We start from the raw sequence: 18,141 nt of genomic DNA on the forward strand, positions 1-18,141 counted from the left end.
AACATTAAATGTTAAATGAATGAAATGGACACTACATGGAATAAATGATTATTTTTAAACATGGTACACTAATACAAAACATCACTTTAAAAACACGTATTTAACACTGAACATTTTTTAACATTCTAGCAGACATTATACCAACTAGTGTTGTCAAAAATATCGATATTTCGATAAATATCGATACTGAAATATCTGAACGGTACCAATATTAATTTCCCGAAGTATCGATACACCGATACCTAGCCGAGCTGTCACTTTCACTTCTCTCCAAAGGCGCGTGGACCAGCACCACATGTGACCGCACTCGTCTCCTTCGCTCTGGTTAAATAGCAAAAGTGAAGTGAATAGAAAGATGACTGCTCTGGTTGTTAAAGAACACAGCAGGAGCGCTATCTGTAGGGATCTATGATCTCCGCGATGCAGAGAACGCCACGGAATCCAGTCATAAACACGGAATTTACAGTTTAACGCGGAATGTCACGGAATTGGTCAAAGTTTGGATGAATTCATCAAAAGTAGGTCATTACACTTAAATCAAATCGCGATATGGACTAGTATCTGTAAATATTAAGCCGCAAAAGTGGATTTAAATATGAATCCTGCATGTTCTGCGCGTCTCTGTGTGAATGTGCTGCACGTGCGGTTGTGTTTACTAATGTGGCGCTCGCGGTGATTTCAGCGTCTGCCGTCTCAATGAGGACATAAATACATCAACAATATCTCCAGAACTGATCTGAAAGGCACTTTACCAGCATTTTACCATTTAATTTGAGTAAAACTAGCGTCATATCATACACACACAGAACTTTAAAAGTCTTCACGGCAACCCGTCAAAATAAAAGTTCGGTTTAACTCAGCCTATTAAAGACCGTGTGCCAGAAATAGGCTATATTACTATTATTTAGTAGAATGTACATAATACTACTACTTACTACTGCTGTTCACTTTTTAAAAAGAAATAATCACAAAATATTTTAATAGTAAATCCCCTTCATTTGCCAAAAATGTAAATGTTTAATTTTCATTAATTCAAATATCAATTAATTTAAATTGTTTTATGCCTTCATCTGATATCCAGTAAAATGTAAATACACAACACAGAATTTCTGAGGGGGAAAACACATTTCATAAGGCTACTGTAAGAATAAATACAAATTGTTTGTATGCATTCAAATAGCCTAATAGACATGCTAAAACACAGAATTTGGTAACAATAAAACATAAGGTGAGAAAAAAATAAAACATTTCATACGGCCCTAAACGTGTCATTTTTGTTACACTTTTAATAAATTAAATGTTAATTTGTATAATTTTCATGATTTTAATGAATTAGACATGCTTTTAGATTAATAGCATTTAATTTGACCATTAAAAAAAAAAGAGTCCAGAAAAATTCAAATGGAAAAAATTGAATGTAGAAAAAAATAAAACTGAATTTGGGGAAAAATAAAATGGATTTCATAGGGCCCTATATCTGGAAATATTTTGGTTATGAAGCAAATGAGAATATCAACAAATAGACCTTTGGATTTTAATTAGTACATGTATTAGTAAACGTTAGTTTCAATTAACATTTAACTAAGATTAATAAAAGATTAATAAATAAATCCAACAAATGCAGTACCTCAAGACATTTTTTTGTTCATGTAAAATATACCGCATGTTCTCGACTTGTTACATTTTATCTTTAAATGAAAAAAATTACCCCCTTAATATTGTGGCAGTTTTTTTCACCGTGGTATCGAAAATGGTATCGAGTATCGATATTTTTCAAGGTATCGTATCGAAGTTAGAAATTCCAGTATCGTGACAACACTAATACCAACAAAGCACAATTTAACTTAAAATGAATGAGTTAGTAAAATAATATTTTGTGGCTTATTTTTGAGACCCCCTTCATGCAAATAAATGCAGCCTTGCTGAGCAGAAGGGAATTCTTTTAAAACGTTAGGAAATATTACAAATCCCAATTTGAACACTGTGTGAATGTTATAATAAACATATTAATAGAGCTATTGTAATTATCATTATTATTGTCTTTTTAATTTTATTTAACAGAACAACAGTGAAATTACTATACTAACATTTATGAATTTGGTGGAGCTTTTTTTTTTTGACGGAAATCCACAGGGAGTCCTCAGTGCTTCTTTTTGCTGGTTGACAGCAGCAGATGTATAAATTATTCTCATTACTAATTTGGGAAGATGCACCTATCACATTGTCACATGCCTTGTAAAAATTCATAAAAGTTTTTCTGAGCGACTGACGAGTAATACAGTTTCAGCGCAGATTTCCCTCGCGGTTTGGACTTTGAACCCTGGCTTGTGGCTAATGAGACAGCGTTGCGAGCTCCCTCAGCGATGTTTGAATGTAATTAATGCGTGTATTAGAAAACAGAATGTTCTGCAGTGTATTTAATTCTTTAAGGCCATTTTGCAGTTTCAATCATCATACAGTAACCAGCAACAACCTCCCCTTCCTCTTCTCGTCGGAGACATGAGATGCAGTACTAAACAGTCTCTCGCTGTCGATGATTGTAATGGTTTTTGCGTCTTTCACGGACAGTTTTAAATACTTCCACACTGCCGTCTTGTTTGCTGCGCGCCTCTGTTTGATCGCGTCACGTCATTGTTCTGTACAACTTATTTTCGGCTGAATAATTTTGGCTGCCGAACAATCGGTGCATCCCTATTAAATATGTCATCGCTTCGCTATATCATTGATATCGCGATATGACACTTTTTATCATGTAAAAATTTATACCGGTATTATCGTGAACGGTTTGATATGGCACACCCCTAGCACGAGGCGACATTGAATATTTAAAATGAGCTAGTATGCATAATAAAAAAATTTACAATCAATGACAAAACAAATAATTTGCAGGTATAATATACATTCTTAAACTTTACCAAAAAAAAAAATTCCCCCCTAAAATAAATAAATAAATACTAATTACATTACAATATATTATGCATTGGCTTCCAAATAAAAATCTTATAAGTAGCAAATCATTTAAAGGGGTGGTTGATTGCGATTTTAATTTTTTAATGTTAGTTAGTGTGTAATGTTGCCGTTTGAGCATAAACAATATCTGCAAAGTTGCAGCGCTGAAAATTCAATGCGAATGGAGATGTCTTTTAAAATTCTGGCAGTTTAATGCCTACAAAAACAGCTGGTAGGGACTACAACGAGCTACTTCCCGGGTTCGTGACATCATGGACCCAGATAAACCCCGCCCCCGTGAACACGCAGCAAAGGGGGCGGGGCCATGCTGCAGAGGATGAGAAGACTAGGGGTGCGTGTAAAAATTTATTCATATATGAATCGTGATTCTGTCTTCTAACGATTCTAATGGATTCACAAGTTTCAGAATCGGTGTTCTAAAGCAGCGGTTCTCAATCCTGTTCCTGGCGTCTCCCTGCACTCTGCATCTCTCTCTCGCTCTCTCTCATTCAGATCCGCTCCAACAAACACATTATACACTTATTTTTACATAGCAGTGAGAAGCGTTATACATGGACGTGTGTGCTGTATTAAAGCTTTAATCAGGATAAAACCGTATATTGAAAGCTGACAGAAGCAGTAGCACTTACAAATAACCACGTATCTAAAAGTATGAACCAATAACAAACAAACAAACATACCATTAAAAGCCGTGCTTGCACAGGTCTGCGTGATTCTCTTCACTAATATTCTCTGCGTCTCAGTCAGGCTCACTTTGAGCAATATAGACAACGCCATTGTTTACAATACAACCTGAGCACATGCTGCTGAGCCGAGGGGCGGGACGTTCAGACGCACAGTGGAGGCAGTTTAGCCAATCACAACACACTGGACCAGCTAACCAATCACAACACACTGGACCAGCTAACCAATCACAACACACTGGACCAGCTAACCAATCAGAGCCCATATTTCTGAGGGAGGGGCTTATTAAAACCAGGAAATAATCGGGGCGTTTATCAGAGAAGGGACAGAGCGGTGTCGAATAAAGGTAAATTATGTGAAAGATAATGCATTTTTTTTTAAAAACGAAGCATTAACACGTGTTTGACTGCACCCCATAAACACAATCAAGCCTAGAAAAAAACCACCCATTTAATTATTTATTAAGATGGGGAAAAATACTGAAGTATTGTGCTGATTCTAGTGCACGTTTTATTTGTCCTTTTTTAAGTTTTTGTTTAAGCTTGTGTAATTTTTGCTTGTCTTGTGTCTCATGCAAGTGTTCAGATGTTTTAATAGTGTCTCTCATATAAATATAAGCAGCAAAAAACATGGTTAGAGTTGTAATTTTGATTAGTTGGATAATCAATTCAGACTGTCTTTTTTTTTTTTTTTTTTTTTTTTTTTTTTGTATATTTGGGTGCATGTAAGTTGCAATCATTAAATATTATTCCTTGTTCATTTAGTCAAAAAACAGTGTTGTTTTCAGAGCAAATACATTAAATATCAAGATTGCAAACCCTAACCCTAAAAAAAAAATATTGAAAAAGCCCAAGTATGCTTTGATAGGAAAGCATCTGCTCTGATCATAAATGTAAACCTGTCTTCACCCGGGTACTCTTGTTGTGATCTTCAGTTTGTTTAAAGACCACCCTCCCTTCAGAGTGCAGTTCATCAGCTGATTCTGTGTGTGTGAACGTCCTTGTTCTTCATGAATGCTATGAAATCTGTAACTGTGGATGGCCACCCGCCACACTGGTTTGCCTGACCTTTCTCGATGGCGATCGATGCAGCGCAGCGTGTGTGTGCCGCTGGTTGACAGTGTCGCCGCAGGAACATCGGGAGAACATTTACCGAACATAGGCTGTGAGTCAGCCTCGTCTTTGTCTTTCAGCTGCGCTAAGAATAGCCAATGTAGGAATGCATCAGCGCTCCAGCAGATCGATAGCTACTGTATTCACAGAATGCGCAAGTGTGTTTACATCCGCCGCAGATGCCCAAAGTTAAGTCAATGCGACTGCCGCCCACTTTAGGCAAAAAGAGCAAGACGCTCTGATGCGCTTGTGCGAGTTTGCATGCGATGACGTGCTTGAATTATCAATAGTTCGATTAAAAAATGCTGCAATAAATGTAATTCTCAAAGGTCAAAAATATTTTCCCATTGCAGTTTATTTGTCCCTTTGAGACAGGATTTTCTCTTAGAACATGTTCTCAAAGGGCTCAGTTTGAAATGCATAGCCTATAATTACACTTTGAGCCCAAACACACACACATGCGCCCCATAATCGAGTCGGTTGTGGGCCGTTCTGATCAGACCCCTGGGATGCGTCTGTTTCTCCAAAGGGAAGTCTGTAAGCGCTGGGTAATGGACTGCTTTACAGCAAACAGGCAGAACCTCTAATCTGGTTAGACCCCACTGGTATGATGCCGTGGAAAGCATATTTAGAGCTGGGTGTGTTTGTGTGCGTTTAGAGGCTCTCGAGGGGGTCTGGAAGTGTCGAGATTTTCCATTTCACAGCTCCTTCAGTTGTGTTTTGATAGGAGGACACATGCCGTCATGCTCCTGTAATCGTAATTAGGGCCCTATGATTTCAGCGATGTGGAAAACGCAGACGGAATTATTACACAGAAACAATAATTTACTGTATAAAGCAGAATGTCACAGAATTTTGGATGAATAATCAAATAATCAAACTGTGATATGGACTAGTGCCTGTGATTTATTAAAGCTCAAAAAACTATGTAAATTTGAATTCTGCATGTAGAATATACTACTTAAAATAATAATAAAACAGTTCATTTAAACATTAATTTTTAAGGACTATAACTATTTTTCGTCTGTTTTAGTTTAAAACGCAAACCTCTAAAGCTTTTGCCAAATAATAAAAGGAATTGTTCAAATTATTTGATTACATTTTAAAAGATGAATTCATTTGTTAGTTTTATGCATTCATTTACTTTCCAATGTTTTTGATAATAAATGTATTAAATCAAAACATAGAATCCAGAAAAATTAAAACGGACAACATTTAATTTCATAGTGAAGTATTGTTGTTGAAATTATAATAAGTTATTAAATTGATTAAAGTTTCATGTTTTATTCAATTGATTAGACATTCTTTTTGATTTATTCAAATTTCATTATACCATTAAAACAGAATCCAGAAAAATATTTTGGGATAAATAAAACTGATTTAGCGTCCAAATCGTAATGCGTTTTGCCAACCAGTGTTTTTTTTTGCTATCATTGAGATTACTATTATACTGTACTATAACTACTTTATAAAAGCTATTTATTATAGTTTTTATTAATATTTTGCAGTTTTAAGTTTTTTCTTTTTCATTTAAAATTTTAGTTATTTTGTTGTTTTTTATTTTTATTTTTGTTTATAACATTTTATTATTATTTTTATTTTAGTTGTAGTTATTTATTTTAGTTCATCAAGGTAAATTAAATTAAAATGAGAAATGTTGCATTGCAACTAGCTGAAATAAAAATGTATATATTTATTTTAATTCAGTTATCGTTTTATTTTATTTTAGCTTTTTCGTTTTTTCACTTTTTTAACAAAAGTGTTATTTTATAGTTTTATTTTAGTTTCTGATTTGGTTGTAGGCAACTAATAATCCTGCTGCCAACTATTATAAGTAGTTACTTGGTATAAGTAGTCTTGGTTTAGAAGTGTTTTTCACGTTCATTTCCTCCATGGAGATTTCAACACATTCTTCAATAGAGAACCATGAACCAAACCAACCGACTCTGAGGTGAATCCCAGCGTTGCAACTTTTTGATGAAACGATTCTTTGAACATCTGAATATAAGACACACTGTGTGCTTCACAAGGTTAATGAACCGCTCTCATCCTATGACACTTGACTTCTGATGGAACCAGAAACAACAGAAAATACTGAAATATTGAAAAGCATAAAGTTGAACTTTCATTAGAAATAAATATAACTATGGTAAACAAGTAGTTTGTGAGTGTAGGCAGACTGATTGGATAACATCAGCCCCAATGCTTCATGGGAGTGGGCGGTCACCACTGAGCCTTCTTTCTGTTTCCATGGTAACAGCGACTTTTCTGATTATTATTTAGTGTATTCACCAGCAATTTGGCTTTCAAACATGATTGATGGTCATAAAATGAAGCTGAAGTGTGCCTCTACAGAAGCTGAGCATCCTCAGAGCTCGTGATGAATCTGGAGTCTTTATACATTATAGTGCTCTGTGGAGGAAATTAATGTGATTTCTATTTTTTCTTCTGGAGCCCTGGTTTTGTGTTCTGTACAGATGTGAGAGAGTAATAGAGAGAAAGAGTAATATCTAAAAAGTCAGTAGTTGGTACCAAGACTAGTGAGTGCATTTACATTGCCTTAGACATTTACACGTTTAAAAGAAAAAAAATTAAATAATATTGACTTAAAATATAAAATGACTTTAATATTGCTAATACAGGGTTTCCGCAGGGCATTTAAAAACATTAAACGTCATTAAATAGATTTTTGTGAAAATAAGGCCTTAAATAGCATTAAATGTTATTCTTATATTAAAAATGTGTAGATAGTTTTGAAGAAAACATATTATCAGTTTATTTTGAATTATAGACTTCATAATTAATGACTTTAATGTGCTGTCGCAAAATACGTACATTGACTGAAAACAAATCTAAGAGAATTATTGAATTCTGATTGATTGTTTTCTGTAAAGTGGCTGTTTTAAGAACATTTTTAAAGTAATAAATGTGTGATGTTTCCAAAAAGAACTAATCATAATGATAACAAATACTTGTGACAGTATGTTTGTGACTACTATTGACCAAAATTATCACACTATACTGTGCTATTCTGTGCCGTTCATTGCTCTTCTGTAGTTTATTTGTTCATCAGAGGTGGTTGGAGCCGACAGCATCTGTAAATGCCGTCTTTCTTTATTCTCTGGGATGCAGGAACAGCTGAAGTTCTTTGATGGGAATTTATCCAGAGGAAGCTCAAGGAATGGACTCTGAAACATTGTGAGGGACACACAATATTAGAAAAGCATGGCCAAAATGCTCTTCTCTCTGTTTCAGACGTCTCCTTCAGCAGGAAACACTGAGCAGACTAAACCGTTTGTGCACATGAACACTGTTGACTGTGTGGGATTTAAGCTCAAGCTAAAGGTCTGCAGGACTCTGTGGACGAGCGGTCAGAACGATGCTCAAAGCAAATATTCACGAGCTGCTGCGATTGGTTCATCTTTCCTCCACTGCAGTATTTTTGTCAGTTTTATTCTCTCTCTATCTCTGTTAGTAATGTCTGTTGTGATTGTGCGTTGGCTGGGATTTCACTCTTTATTTTTGGAACGTGTTTTTCCATCAGACAACATTTCGCCAGTTCTGAATCACTAACATATGATGCATGTGGGAGCTCAAGTTGTTTCCTGTCCTTGTTGGTTTGTTCTGAGGTTCACGTGTCTTTTATATACTGTTGTAGGCGGTCGGTTCTCTATATTTAGGCATTTCTCTGTGCCTTGGTTTCCTCTGTGAGTTTTCAACTGAAATCCATTGGTACTTTGGCTTCCTGAAGAGCATCTGTGCTGCTTTCCAAATATTGCTCATCAGTTTCTGACTCCATCAGTTGGGAGAGTGTGGCAGGAGTCTATCAGTTTGACTTACCAATGGCAGACTTAGGGCGGAGTCAAAGGGGTGGGAGGAGTGTTTGGGAAACCTGTGTGGAAACAGTAATAGTTTTACCTTGAAATTCAGAAGACTGTGAAGAAAATAAAATTAAGTCTCAGGTTTGCATATGCAAAATGCATTCTGGGAGATGTGTTCTTCCACTCTAATCCACAAAAGTACATTTAATAAATATGATGAAATGTATTAACTAAATACAAATATCTAAAGGTGGCATTTAAAAAAAAAAAAAAAAGTTTATATTAATTTCTTTGTAACACTTGAGTAAGGTCTCATTTGTTTACATCAGTTAATGCATTGGTTAATGTGAACTAACTATGTATTAGTAAATGTTGAAATTAACATTAAGTCCAATAAATGCTGCAGAAATATTGTTCATTGTCAGCTAATGGAACCTTATTGTAAAGTTACCAATTTCTTTGAATTTGATTGTGAAGTAGATTACAGTCCTGCATCCTTTTTGAAACCTCGATTCCAATTAAAATCTGAATCATGCACAGCTGATTCATGTGCACTGAATTGTGGTTGATCTGATGCAGTACAATGTGTTTGCTCATGAAACTAGGTATCAGTTAATGTGTTTTTCTGCTGCAGAGACCCCCCCCACATGATTGTAAAGCGCTTTGGGTGTACAGCAATACACAATAAAGCGCTATATAAATGCATCATTCATTCATTCATTCATTCATTCATGTCGGTTTTCATTCAGGAACGTGTGCTTCTAGAGAGAAGAGAGGTCAACTTCCTGTTTTACATGAGCAAATGACATCATTAAACGAGTACACACTGATGAAAGAGCACAGGTTAATTATACTGTTAAAATGAGTAATTATGGTTCAGTTTGAAAACTTCAATAATTTGATTTCAAATTGTGCAGAACTCAAACAGACTCACACGTGTGTGTAAGTGAAGGACAGTTGTTGTGGTGATGTGACCTTCCGGTCTGGTTTGGATAATCAGCACTTTAGCAGCGAGTGTGTGTGTGTGTGTGTGTGTGTGTGTCTCTCCCTGTGTGTGTGTGTGTGTGTGTGTGTGTGTGTGTCTCTCCCTGTGTGTGTGTGTGCGCGTTTCCCTCCTCAGCACTTTCAGCTGTAATGAGCCGATGTCTAATGGTGGAGACAGATCTTTGAGTTCAGATCGCTTGAGCAAGACACAAGCGTTATGTGATGAAATGAGAGAATGTGAAGTGAATGATTGTCTTGACATGATGTGGACGGTCTGTCCTTGTTAATGAATCGAATTGGAGTTTTGTTATGACAAATCTCTGTTAATCTAATCTGAGATAAATGTAGCTCTGTTTTCATTTGCTTGTGGATTTTGTGACACTTGCGGTTAGTGTTCCTGATGAGAATGTTCCCTGACGTCTACTTCATGTCAGGTTAATTAATGGACGCCACATAAAGAGGATGTTCTTTGGTTTTGAATGAATTAATTCACATGAAACTAATGGTGTGTGTAATGAATGTGAAAGGCTGAGCAGACATGCGTGTGTGATATTCCCTACATTCCCAGGAAAAAACTAAATCTCACACACTTCTTTATCTTGGAGATTTATAATTAGATGAGTGTAATCTGTTATGCTTCTGATCGGGTATGTTTTTCTTTGTGTCGTCAGATCGGTTGGCACAGGGCTCAACTCTCCAGCCAAGACCAACTCCATGGAAAAAAAACTGCACCTGAAAAGCAAAGAACTGCAAGACACTCAAGACAAATGTCACAAGGTTAGAGCACAGAGATTTCTGGGTAGAGTCTGAATGGAAACAGATAATAAACCTGGATATTTGAGAAATTTGGTACCGAACGACAAGATGTTTTTCGATACTCGGTGGTATCGAGGCAATTCGGACGGTGCCTAAAAAGTATCGCACTCGATACCCAGCCCTAGCGACTACAGCCATCTGTCAGGCCACATTAAAGAGTGTCAACCACATTTATTGTTTGCATTTTGTGATAAATTTACAGAATTTTAAAGCTCATGCTTTTTCAGTAACGAAGGACAAAGGTTATTGTGTTTATGAATAGCTAAAAGATTGATAATGGCATTTAAGAAGCAGTATTGGTTCATCAAAATGAGAATCAATTAAAATTCATAATGTCACTGATGCTGCTCATGCGCAAGTGTGTGTGGATGTGTTGGTGTTGTCCGAGCGCTGCTGTAAAATGCATTTAGACCTGGTGCTTGTGTTTGTGGCCGCTCAGATGGAGCAGGAGATCTCACGGTTTCAGCGTAAGATGACTGACCTGGAGTCAGTCCTCCAGCAGAAGGATGTGGAGCTCAAAGCCTCCGAGACCCAGAGGAGCATCCTGGAGCAGGACCTTGCCACCTACATCACAGAATGCAGCGTGAGTGACGCCCAAACGCTTATTCTAGAACAGTAACAGTCATTCATTAATCATAATACACTTCATTTATTGAGACAAGCAATCTCTGCTTTAAATGAGTAGGATACTTTGGCACAAAGGCCAAGAAATTAGAGATGCGTTGATTTAAAGTAATTTTGGCAAAATATCAAATTATAATTTTTTTTAAATTAATAAATGGAAAATAAAAACTAAAAACAAATACAATTCATTTTTAATTCCGTTTAGTTCTGATTTTATTTGTGATTATTGTCTTTATTTTAACTGTATTTTTATTATTTTAATTAATTTTTTATAAATGTATTTTTATTTTACTTATATTTATTTGTGTTTATTTCTTTATTCCCACAGTCATGTATTGCCACATTTAAATCATGCAATTTATTTATGTGCATAAATGCTTAATTCATAAAAACAAATATGCAAACAAACAAAAAAATTAAAGAATGAAAATAAAGTTACAAATAAATACAGAAAATAATTAAAAATGAGTAGTAAAAAATAATTCAAGACTAAATTTAATTAAAAATGAATTATTATTATGTGGGGAAAAAACTTTAAAATTTAAAAAACTGATACTTAACACCAGTTTCCCAGGAAGTGAAGATTTTTTTCTCTGAAACACATGGGAAGGAAATGGTGTTTATTTGCAAATATTTTATGCAATAATATATAAGTTTTATTGACAACTAATGTTGTGTTTGGGGATCGAGATCTACTCTTTTAAAAGTGCTGAAGCCAAACGACTTTCATCTCACTGTAGATGAACTCACACTGAACCACAGAGCATTACTTGTGATCATATGCATCTAAAATTAAACCAAGAGCCGTTACTACTGACTGACAATGAGAAGTTACAGATACTGTAGAGCAGGGGTTTCCATTCCACGACCCACCTAGACGAGTATAATCTATTTCAAGACCCACCAAAATATTTGAGATCAAAAAACAATTGACATTACTATAAGCTTAATCATAATTAAAAGCATAATATGGCAGAAATTTAAGTTTTTAAGAAAAATAACTGTTTTATTTTATAGTACCACTGTAAAATTTCACTACTAATATTTACGTTTTAATTTCTTAATTTACAGACGTTAATGAGTCTATGAAATATGTCCATAAAACCTCGAAACGGGCTCACTCCGGTGCGGCTATGAACTGTAATCCGCGCTGCGAGTGTTGTTCAACGCAGAAAATGCCTTCACAACCCAACACTTTTTTTTTTTTTTTTTTTTTTTTTTTTTTTTTTTTTTTTTTTTTTTTTTTAGCAAAGCATAAGAAGCAAAGCTGAATTATCTCAAACAGTTTGGAGATTAAAATAATTGTGAAATAATTGTAAAAAATAATAAACAGATGTGTCTCATTTACTTCAGCCAGAAATGTACTTTTGCACATTGAACATCTGTTCTTTTTCTTTAAATGTCAGTAAAAAAAAACCTAGATTGGTCTTATTTGAGGTCAAGAAGTAAGGCTAATTTCTATCACTTGGCTAACTGCTAGTTGTTTAGTTCGTTCCCTCTGACAGCAGGACTTTATCAGTACACACTCTCATGGACGTATCTATTGTTTTATATCTAGAACAGCAAAACTGACTCTATTTCATATCTGCTCTCTTGATGTTCTCTTGACACCCACTGATAAAAGCACTCTTGGCACGCTGTTCATTTTTTGTTCTGACCTTGCGTTCCAACCGCCGCTGCATCTCAACATAACAGACGTGTGTGTGTGTGTGTGTGTGTGTTTAGAGTCTGAAGCGCAGTCTGGAACAGGCTCGTGTTGAAGTGTCACAGGAAGATGATAAAGCTCTCCAGCTCCTCCATGACATCAGAGAACAGAGCAACAAACTCCAGGAGATCAAGGAGCAGGTGAGCAACCGCACTTCACCACACCGTTAGATCCTCGCTTTATATTTTAATAAAAAGTTTTAATCTAATTAATTACATGATGTGGCCATTAATTTATCTAATTAATCACAAAATAAATTTGACTGTGAAAATACCAAACAAAAGATTATTTAAAGCTATTTTTGTGTTAAATGAGAAAGTATCAAGTATTTTAATTGCTGTGGAAACTGTGATACATTTTATTTTTCAGGATTCACAGATGAATAGAAAGTTAAAGAACAACATTCATTTGAAATTGAAAAGTTTTGTAACATTATAAATGTATTTACTGTCACTTTTTGAATTTAATGCACTTTTTCAGGATAAAAGTATTTTATTATACATTTTTTAATCTTACCCCAAACTATTGAATGGCAGTGTATCAAAAATATGAAGCAAATTTGGAATATGAAACCGATATTTGGGTAAAAACTATAGTCTGTGAAAGAGGAGAGCTGGAGATGCTCATTGGACATTTGGTTTCCTTGGAAACAGCTGTAATAGTTTATTATCTATGGGTCATTGTGCAGGGTAATTTTAAGCGTAATACTAATATGAAGCATCAGCATGAATACTCATCATCACCTCAGACTGATCTTCAGGATCTTTCTGTGTTTTATGAGACTTCAGAGTACTTGAGCTCCAACTGCTCACTTTTCTGCTGCGTTGAAAGTGTTTTTCATTTGTTTTCTTTAGAGGCGTTTCAACACTGTAAAAAAATCAAAACTGGCCTTATGGTTTCCCAAAAGTTTAAAAAAATTAGGTTATTAAAGGAATATTTCACCCAGTACTAAAAATTTGCTGTAAATGTGCTCAGCCTCAAGTCATTCAAAATGTAGATGAGCTTGTTTCTTCATCAGATTTGGAGAAATTTAGCTCAGCAATGGATGCTCTGCAGTGAATGGGTGCCGTCAGAATGAGAGTCCAAACAGATGATAAAAACATCACAATAATCCACACCACTCCAGTCCATCAGTTAACATCTGGAGAAGACAAAACCTGAGACACATCCAGCATTAAGATGTTTTTAACTAAATTACAAGTCCATAACGCTTCCTCCAGTGAAAGAAAGTGCATCTTCTGTTGTCTCTCACATCAAAATCCAGCCACATATTTGTTTAGAGCTGTTTTGTCTTGTAAACTCTGCTTGATCTGCAGATTTCTCTCCTGATTCAGACCAGAACACTTTTTCATTGGAGGAAGCGTTAATATTATTCCTTGTGGACTTATATTTTAGTTAAAAATGTCTTAATGCTGGATTAAAATGATAAAACTCATACAAGACGATGACCAAGTTAATACAGCTCGACTCGGAAACTGAGATATTCTTACGGAAACTTAAACATGGCTTTATATCTTGCAAATAACATCAGAATACAATGCATAAAGCAATAAAAGTCAAAAATGAAACCTAACCTTCCATACTCTAGTAGTTTTTCATCTTCACACGTCTTTTACAGCGCCGTTGCCGAGTAGGTGTCTGGTTGTTTTTTACCGCGGCCATTTAGTATTTAGATTTACAGAGGGCGAATATTTTTCAGAATGCACTGTACACAGCATATACGGTGAGAAACAGTAATAATACTGAAAACAAAAATATTTAAAGTGATGCTGTTTGCTAACTTTGACTAGTGCTCTCTGAGCATCCAATCAGAGGACGAGAAAATGCTGACGTTATCGGAAGCCTGCTAGATGACCCGGGGGCTGCCAGCTCGAAATCTGATTGGTTAAAGCAATGATTTCATTGCCGCTGATGTTAAGCTACAGATGCCTGCACTGCTGATTCTGAAGGCCTTAGGCAGATTTATTTGACGCTGGCAACACAATTGCTGAAATATGATTGGATAATAGCTCTAATATAAATATACGCTACTGGAAGCAGTGCAACCAAGAGAAAAGCTATGAAATGAAGAGAATAGACTATAGTAAATAATTTAATACACATTAAAGGAAAAATATATTAAAACCAAGTCAGTGATTCTGATGTGTTTAGGCCAGCAGAGAAGGCTTTGCTGGCCCTGACGGCCCACCACTGGTGTAACAACTAGCAAGCAATAGTTTGTTAAAATAGGTTTTATTGGGAGTTAAATTAGTCTGATCATTTATTGATGAACACAGCCCGGAAGCACAGACGTCAGGCAAACATGATGCTGTTTAAGTTTAGTTGGTTCTGTGTATGAACATGAGCTCAAGGCATTATGGGGAATAATATTTCACTCACTGAACTAGAAACAAGAATTAGTGCATAATCCTGTGCTGGCAAACCTGTGTCGAGCTCGTTTTTAAAGCCAGAGTACGTTGGGATCCGAGAACGGCTTTGTCACAAACCAGCAGGATTTACAGAGAAGAACAGCAGCAAACTGAGCCATCAGATGAAGAGAGATCTTTGTTTTGTGTGCAGTTTTTAGAAATGTTTCCAGCCTGACTGTTTTCCTGTTTTCCATAGCTATCTATACATCTGGCCAAAGATTTTATGAAAGGAGCTTACCAAGGCTGCATTTATTTGATCAAAAATACATTAACAACTGTGAAATATCATTACAATTTAAAACGGCTGTTTTCTATGTGAATCTACTGTATATTAAACTAATTTATTCCTGTGATGCGCAGCTGTATTTTCAGCATCATTACTCCAGTCTTCAGTGTCACATGATCTTCAGAAATCATAATATACTGATTTACTGATCAACAAACATTTCTGATTATTATCAATGTTGAACACCGTTGTGCTGCACAATATTTTTGTGGAAACCGTGATACATTTTATTTTTCTGCATTATTTGAGGAATAGAAAGTTCAAAAGAACAGCATTTATTTGAAATATAAATATTATGTAACATTATAAATGTCTTTTACTGTCACTTTTGATCAATTTAATTCATCCTTAATTAAAGAATTTATTTAAAAAAAAAACTTACTGACCATAAACTTTTGAACAGTATTGTAGCTACCAACATTTTTATGTAACATTTAATATGTTTTGTTTGCTATAATGTAGACATGTTGTTTTTGAAGATACCTGTAGAGAACTAGATTTCTTGCACATATGAAGAACATTGACTGGTGTTTGCTTGATAATAACTGCAGATTACTAAAAGGCCTGTGTTGTATGTGACTGTTTATTAGCATGCTAGACGTTTTGTTCTCGTTACGTTGCAGTAATTAAGTAAGAGTCTTACTGATTGACACGTCAGCAGATCTGATCCACAACACAGCCTTCACTGTCAGTCTCCTCCAATCAATATCAGCCTGATTCAATCACACACACACACAAAATAAGGGCAACATCTTTAAATGGCATAAGATATTTTACTGAGATGTCTCGTTTTGATAGAAGTGACTGAACTGATCATAAATATGATACCATTTTAGAAAATATGCAAAAATAAATTTTGACTGATTGAATATTACTTGTTCCACAGCTCGTCATATTTTAGCCATGTTTATATAATGTATAATATTCACAAAAGTATGAATAATAGCTGATTCTAAGACATTTAAATAAATGCATTTTGAAATATAATTATTTAAACAAAACCAAATCGAGGAATAGCTTATAATAAATAATAATAAATAAAAACTAGTGTTGTCAAACGATTAATCACATCCAAAATAAAGTTTTATTTACATAATGTGTACTGTGTAAATATATTTATATTAGTGCTGTCAAACAATTAATCGCGTTTAATCGCATTCAAAATAAGTTTTTGTTTACATAATACATGTGTGTGTGTACTGTGTATATTTATTATGTATATATAAATACACACACATACAGTAGATATTTCGAAAATATTTACATGTATATATTTATATAATGTATATTATATATAAATGTATTTAAAATATAAACCACTTATTTCTTAAATATATACATGCATGTGTGTATTTATGTATACACAATAAATATACTGTGTATATTTATTTATTTATTACTGTGTATAACAATTTATATATAATATAAATTAATTTATATATGAATATAAATATATGTGTGGAAATACATGTAAATATTTTCAGAATATACTGTGTGTGTGTGTATTTATATATGCATAATAAATATACACCGAACGCCCATATATTATGTAAACAAAAACATTTATTTTGGAATGCGATTAATCTTTTGATCGCACTATAATAAACTATGCTGTGACTTTGAATGCAGAAATCTGACCTGTTTCTTAACCGCTTCATTTATGTAGGACTGAAAAATATGCATCGCATTAAGTTTATTAGTTTGTTTATGATAAAACTATGTAATACAAATGCAATTCAGATACATAAATCTTAAATTTAGGCTTAAATATTGACCTGCAGTTTCATTGTTTAATGCATTATCCAGGCTCTAGTGCTGTTAGTGTGTGATATTTCATGAACACATAATCATTCATTGGAGTCTGTCGTTTAATAGTGATATTTTCCATTACGGTTCAATTACAGCAGCTTTAAATGACTTGATGATGGACCTTCAGAGCGTGATTGTGAGTCACAGTCCCTTTGAACAAACATCTATATCCAGCAATCCTGTAATTTGGCAACTAAAACATCATTTGTCTCCTTAAATGTTTCCTCGTTGGATCCAAACTAAGATGCTGTCTTTGGTTGAATTGAAATGAGGTGAAGAGCTTGTGAAAGTGCACTTCTCTCAGACCTCTAAACTCAGCTCAATTAACCTCGCGAGACCCGCCGGCTTCAGGGAGAATCTCAGCCTGTAATCATTCACATTATATTTCAGTCACTCTCTGAACATCTGGTTCAGCCGCTCGTTTAATTCTTTAATGCATCTTACTTGCTCAAACTCTCATTAACCCGTCTGGCTGTCAGCGGGTCGTTTCACAGGAACAGCAGAGCTTTATCAGAGTCTTATGCTGCTCAGAATCTGGGTTATTATTCTTACCTACAGTCATGGCCAAAAATATTGGCACCCTTGGTAAATATGATCAAAAGCGGCTGTAAAAATTAATCTGCATTGTTAATCCTTTTAATCTTTTGTTTTAAAAAATCACAAAAATCTAACCTTTCATTGGATAATAAGAATTTAAAATGGGGGGGAAATATCAATATGAAGAGAATTTTTTTTCTCTAATACACATTGGCCTCAATTAACGGCAACCTTTTATTCAATACTTTTTGAAACCTCCATTTGCCAATTTAACAGCTCTAAATTTTCTCCTATAATACCTGATGAGGTTAGAGAACACCTGACGAGAGATCAGAGACCATTCCTTAATCCAGAATCACTCCAGATCCTTCAGATTCACAGCTCC

General features: G+C 34.9%; 2 protein-coding genes across 3 annotated transcripts in view; both read left to right on the forward strand.

Moving 5' to 3' along the window:
• The window catches only part of LOC306871772 (guanine nucleotide-binding protein G(I)/G(S)/G(O) subunit gamma-10-like), a 480,959-nt gene that overhangs the window by 51,322 nt on the left and 411,496 nt on the right, over positions 1-18,141 (forward strand). The window lies entirely within an intron of this gene.
• LOC306871755 (citron rho-interacting kinase-like) overlaps positions 1-18,141 on the forward strand; it is a 92,605-nt gene that overhangs the window by 26,045 nt on the left and 48,419 nt on the right. For both annotated transcript variants that reach the window (XM_079419892.1, XM_079419891.1), the window contains exons 11-13: positions 10,243-10,348; positions 10,827-10,970; positions 12,737-12,856. In XM_079419892.1, the coding sequence (XP_079276018.1) occupies positions 10,243-10,348; positions 10,827-10,970; positions 12,737-12,856 (370 nt within the window). The remainder of the gene's footprint in view (positions 1-10,242; positions 10,349-10,826; positions 10,971-12,736; positions 12,857-18,141) is intronic.

The sequence above is a fragment of the Barbus barbus genome (genome assembly GCF_936440315.1).
Source record: "Barbus barbus genome assembly, chromosome: 6".
NCBI classification, from domain to species: domain Eukaryota; kingdom Metazoa; phylum Chordata; class Actinopteri; order Cypriniformes; family Cyprinidae; genus Barbus; species Barbus barbus.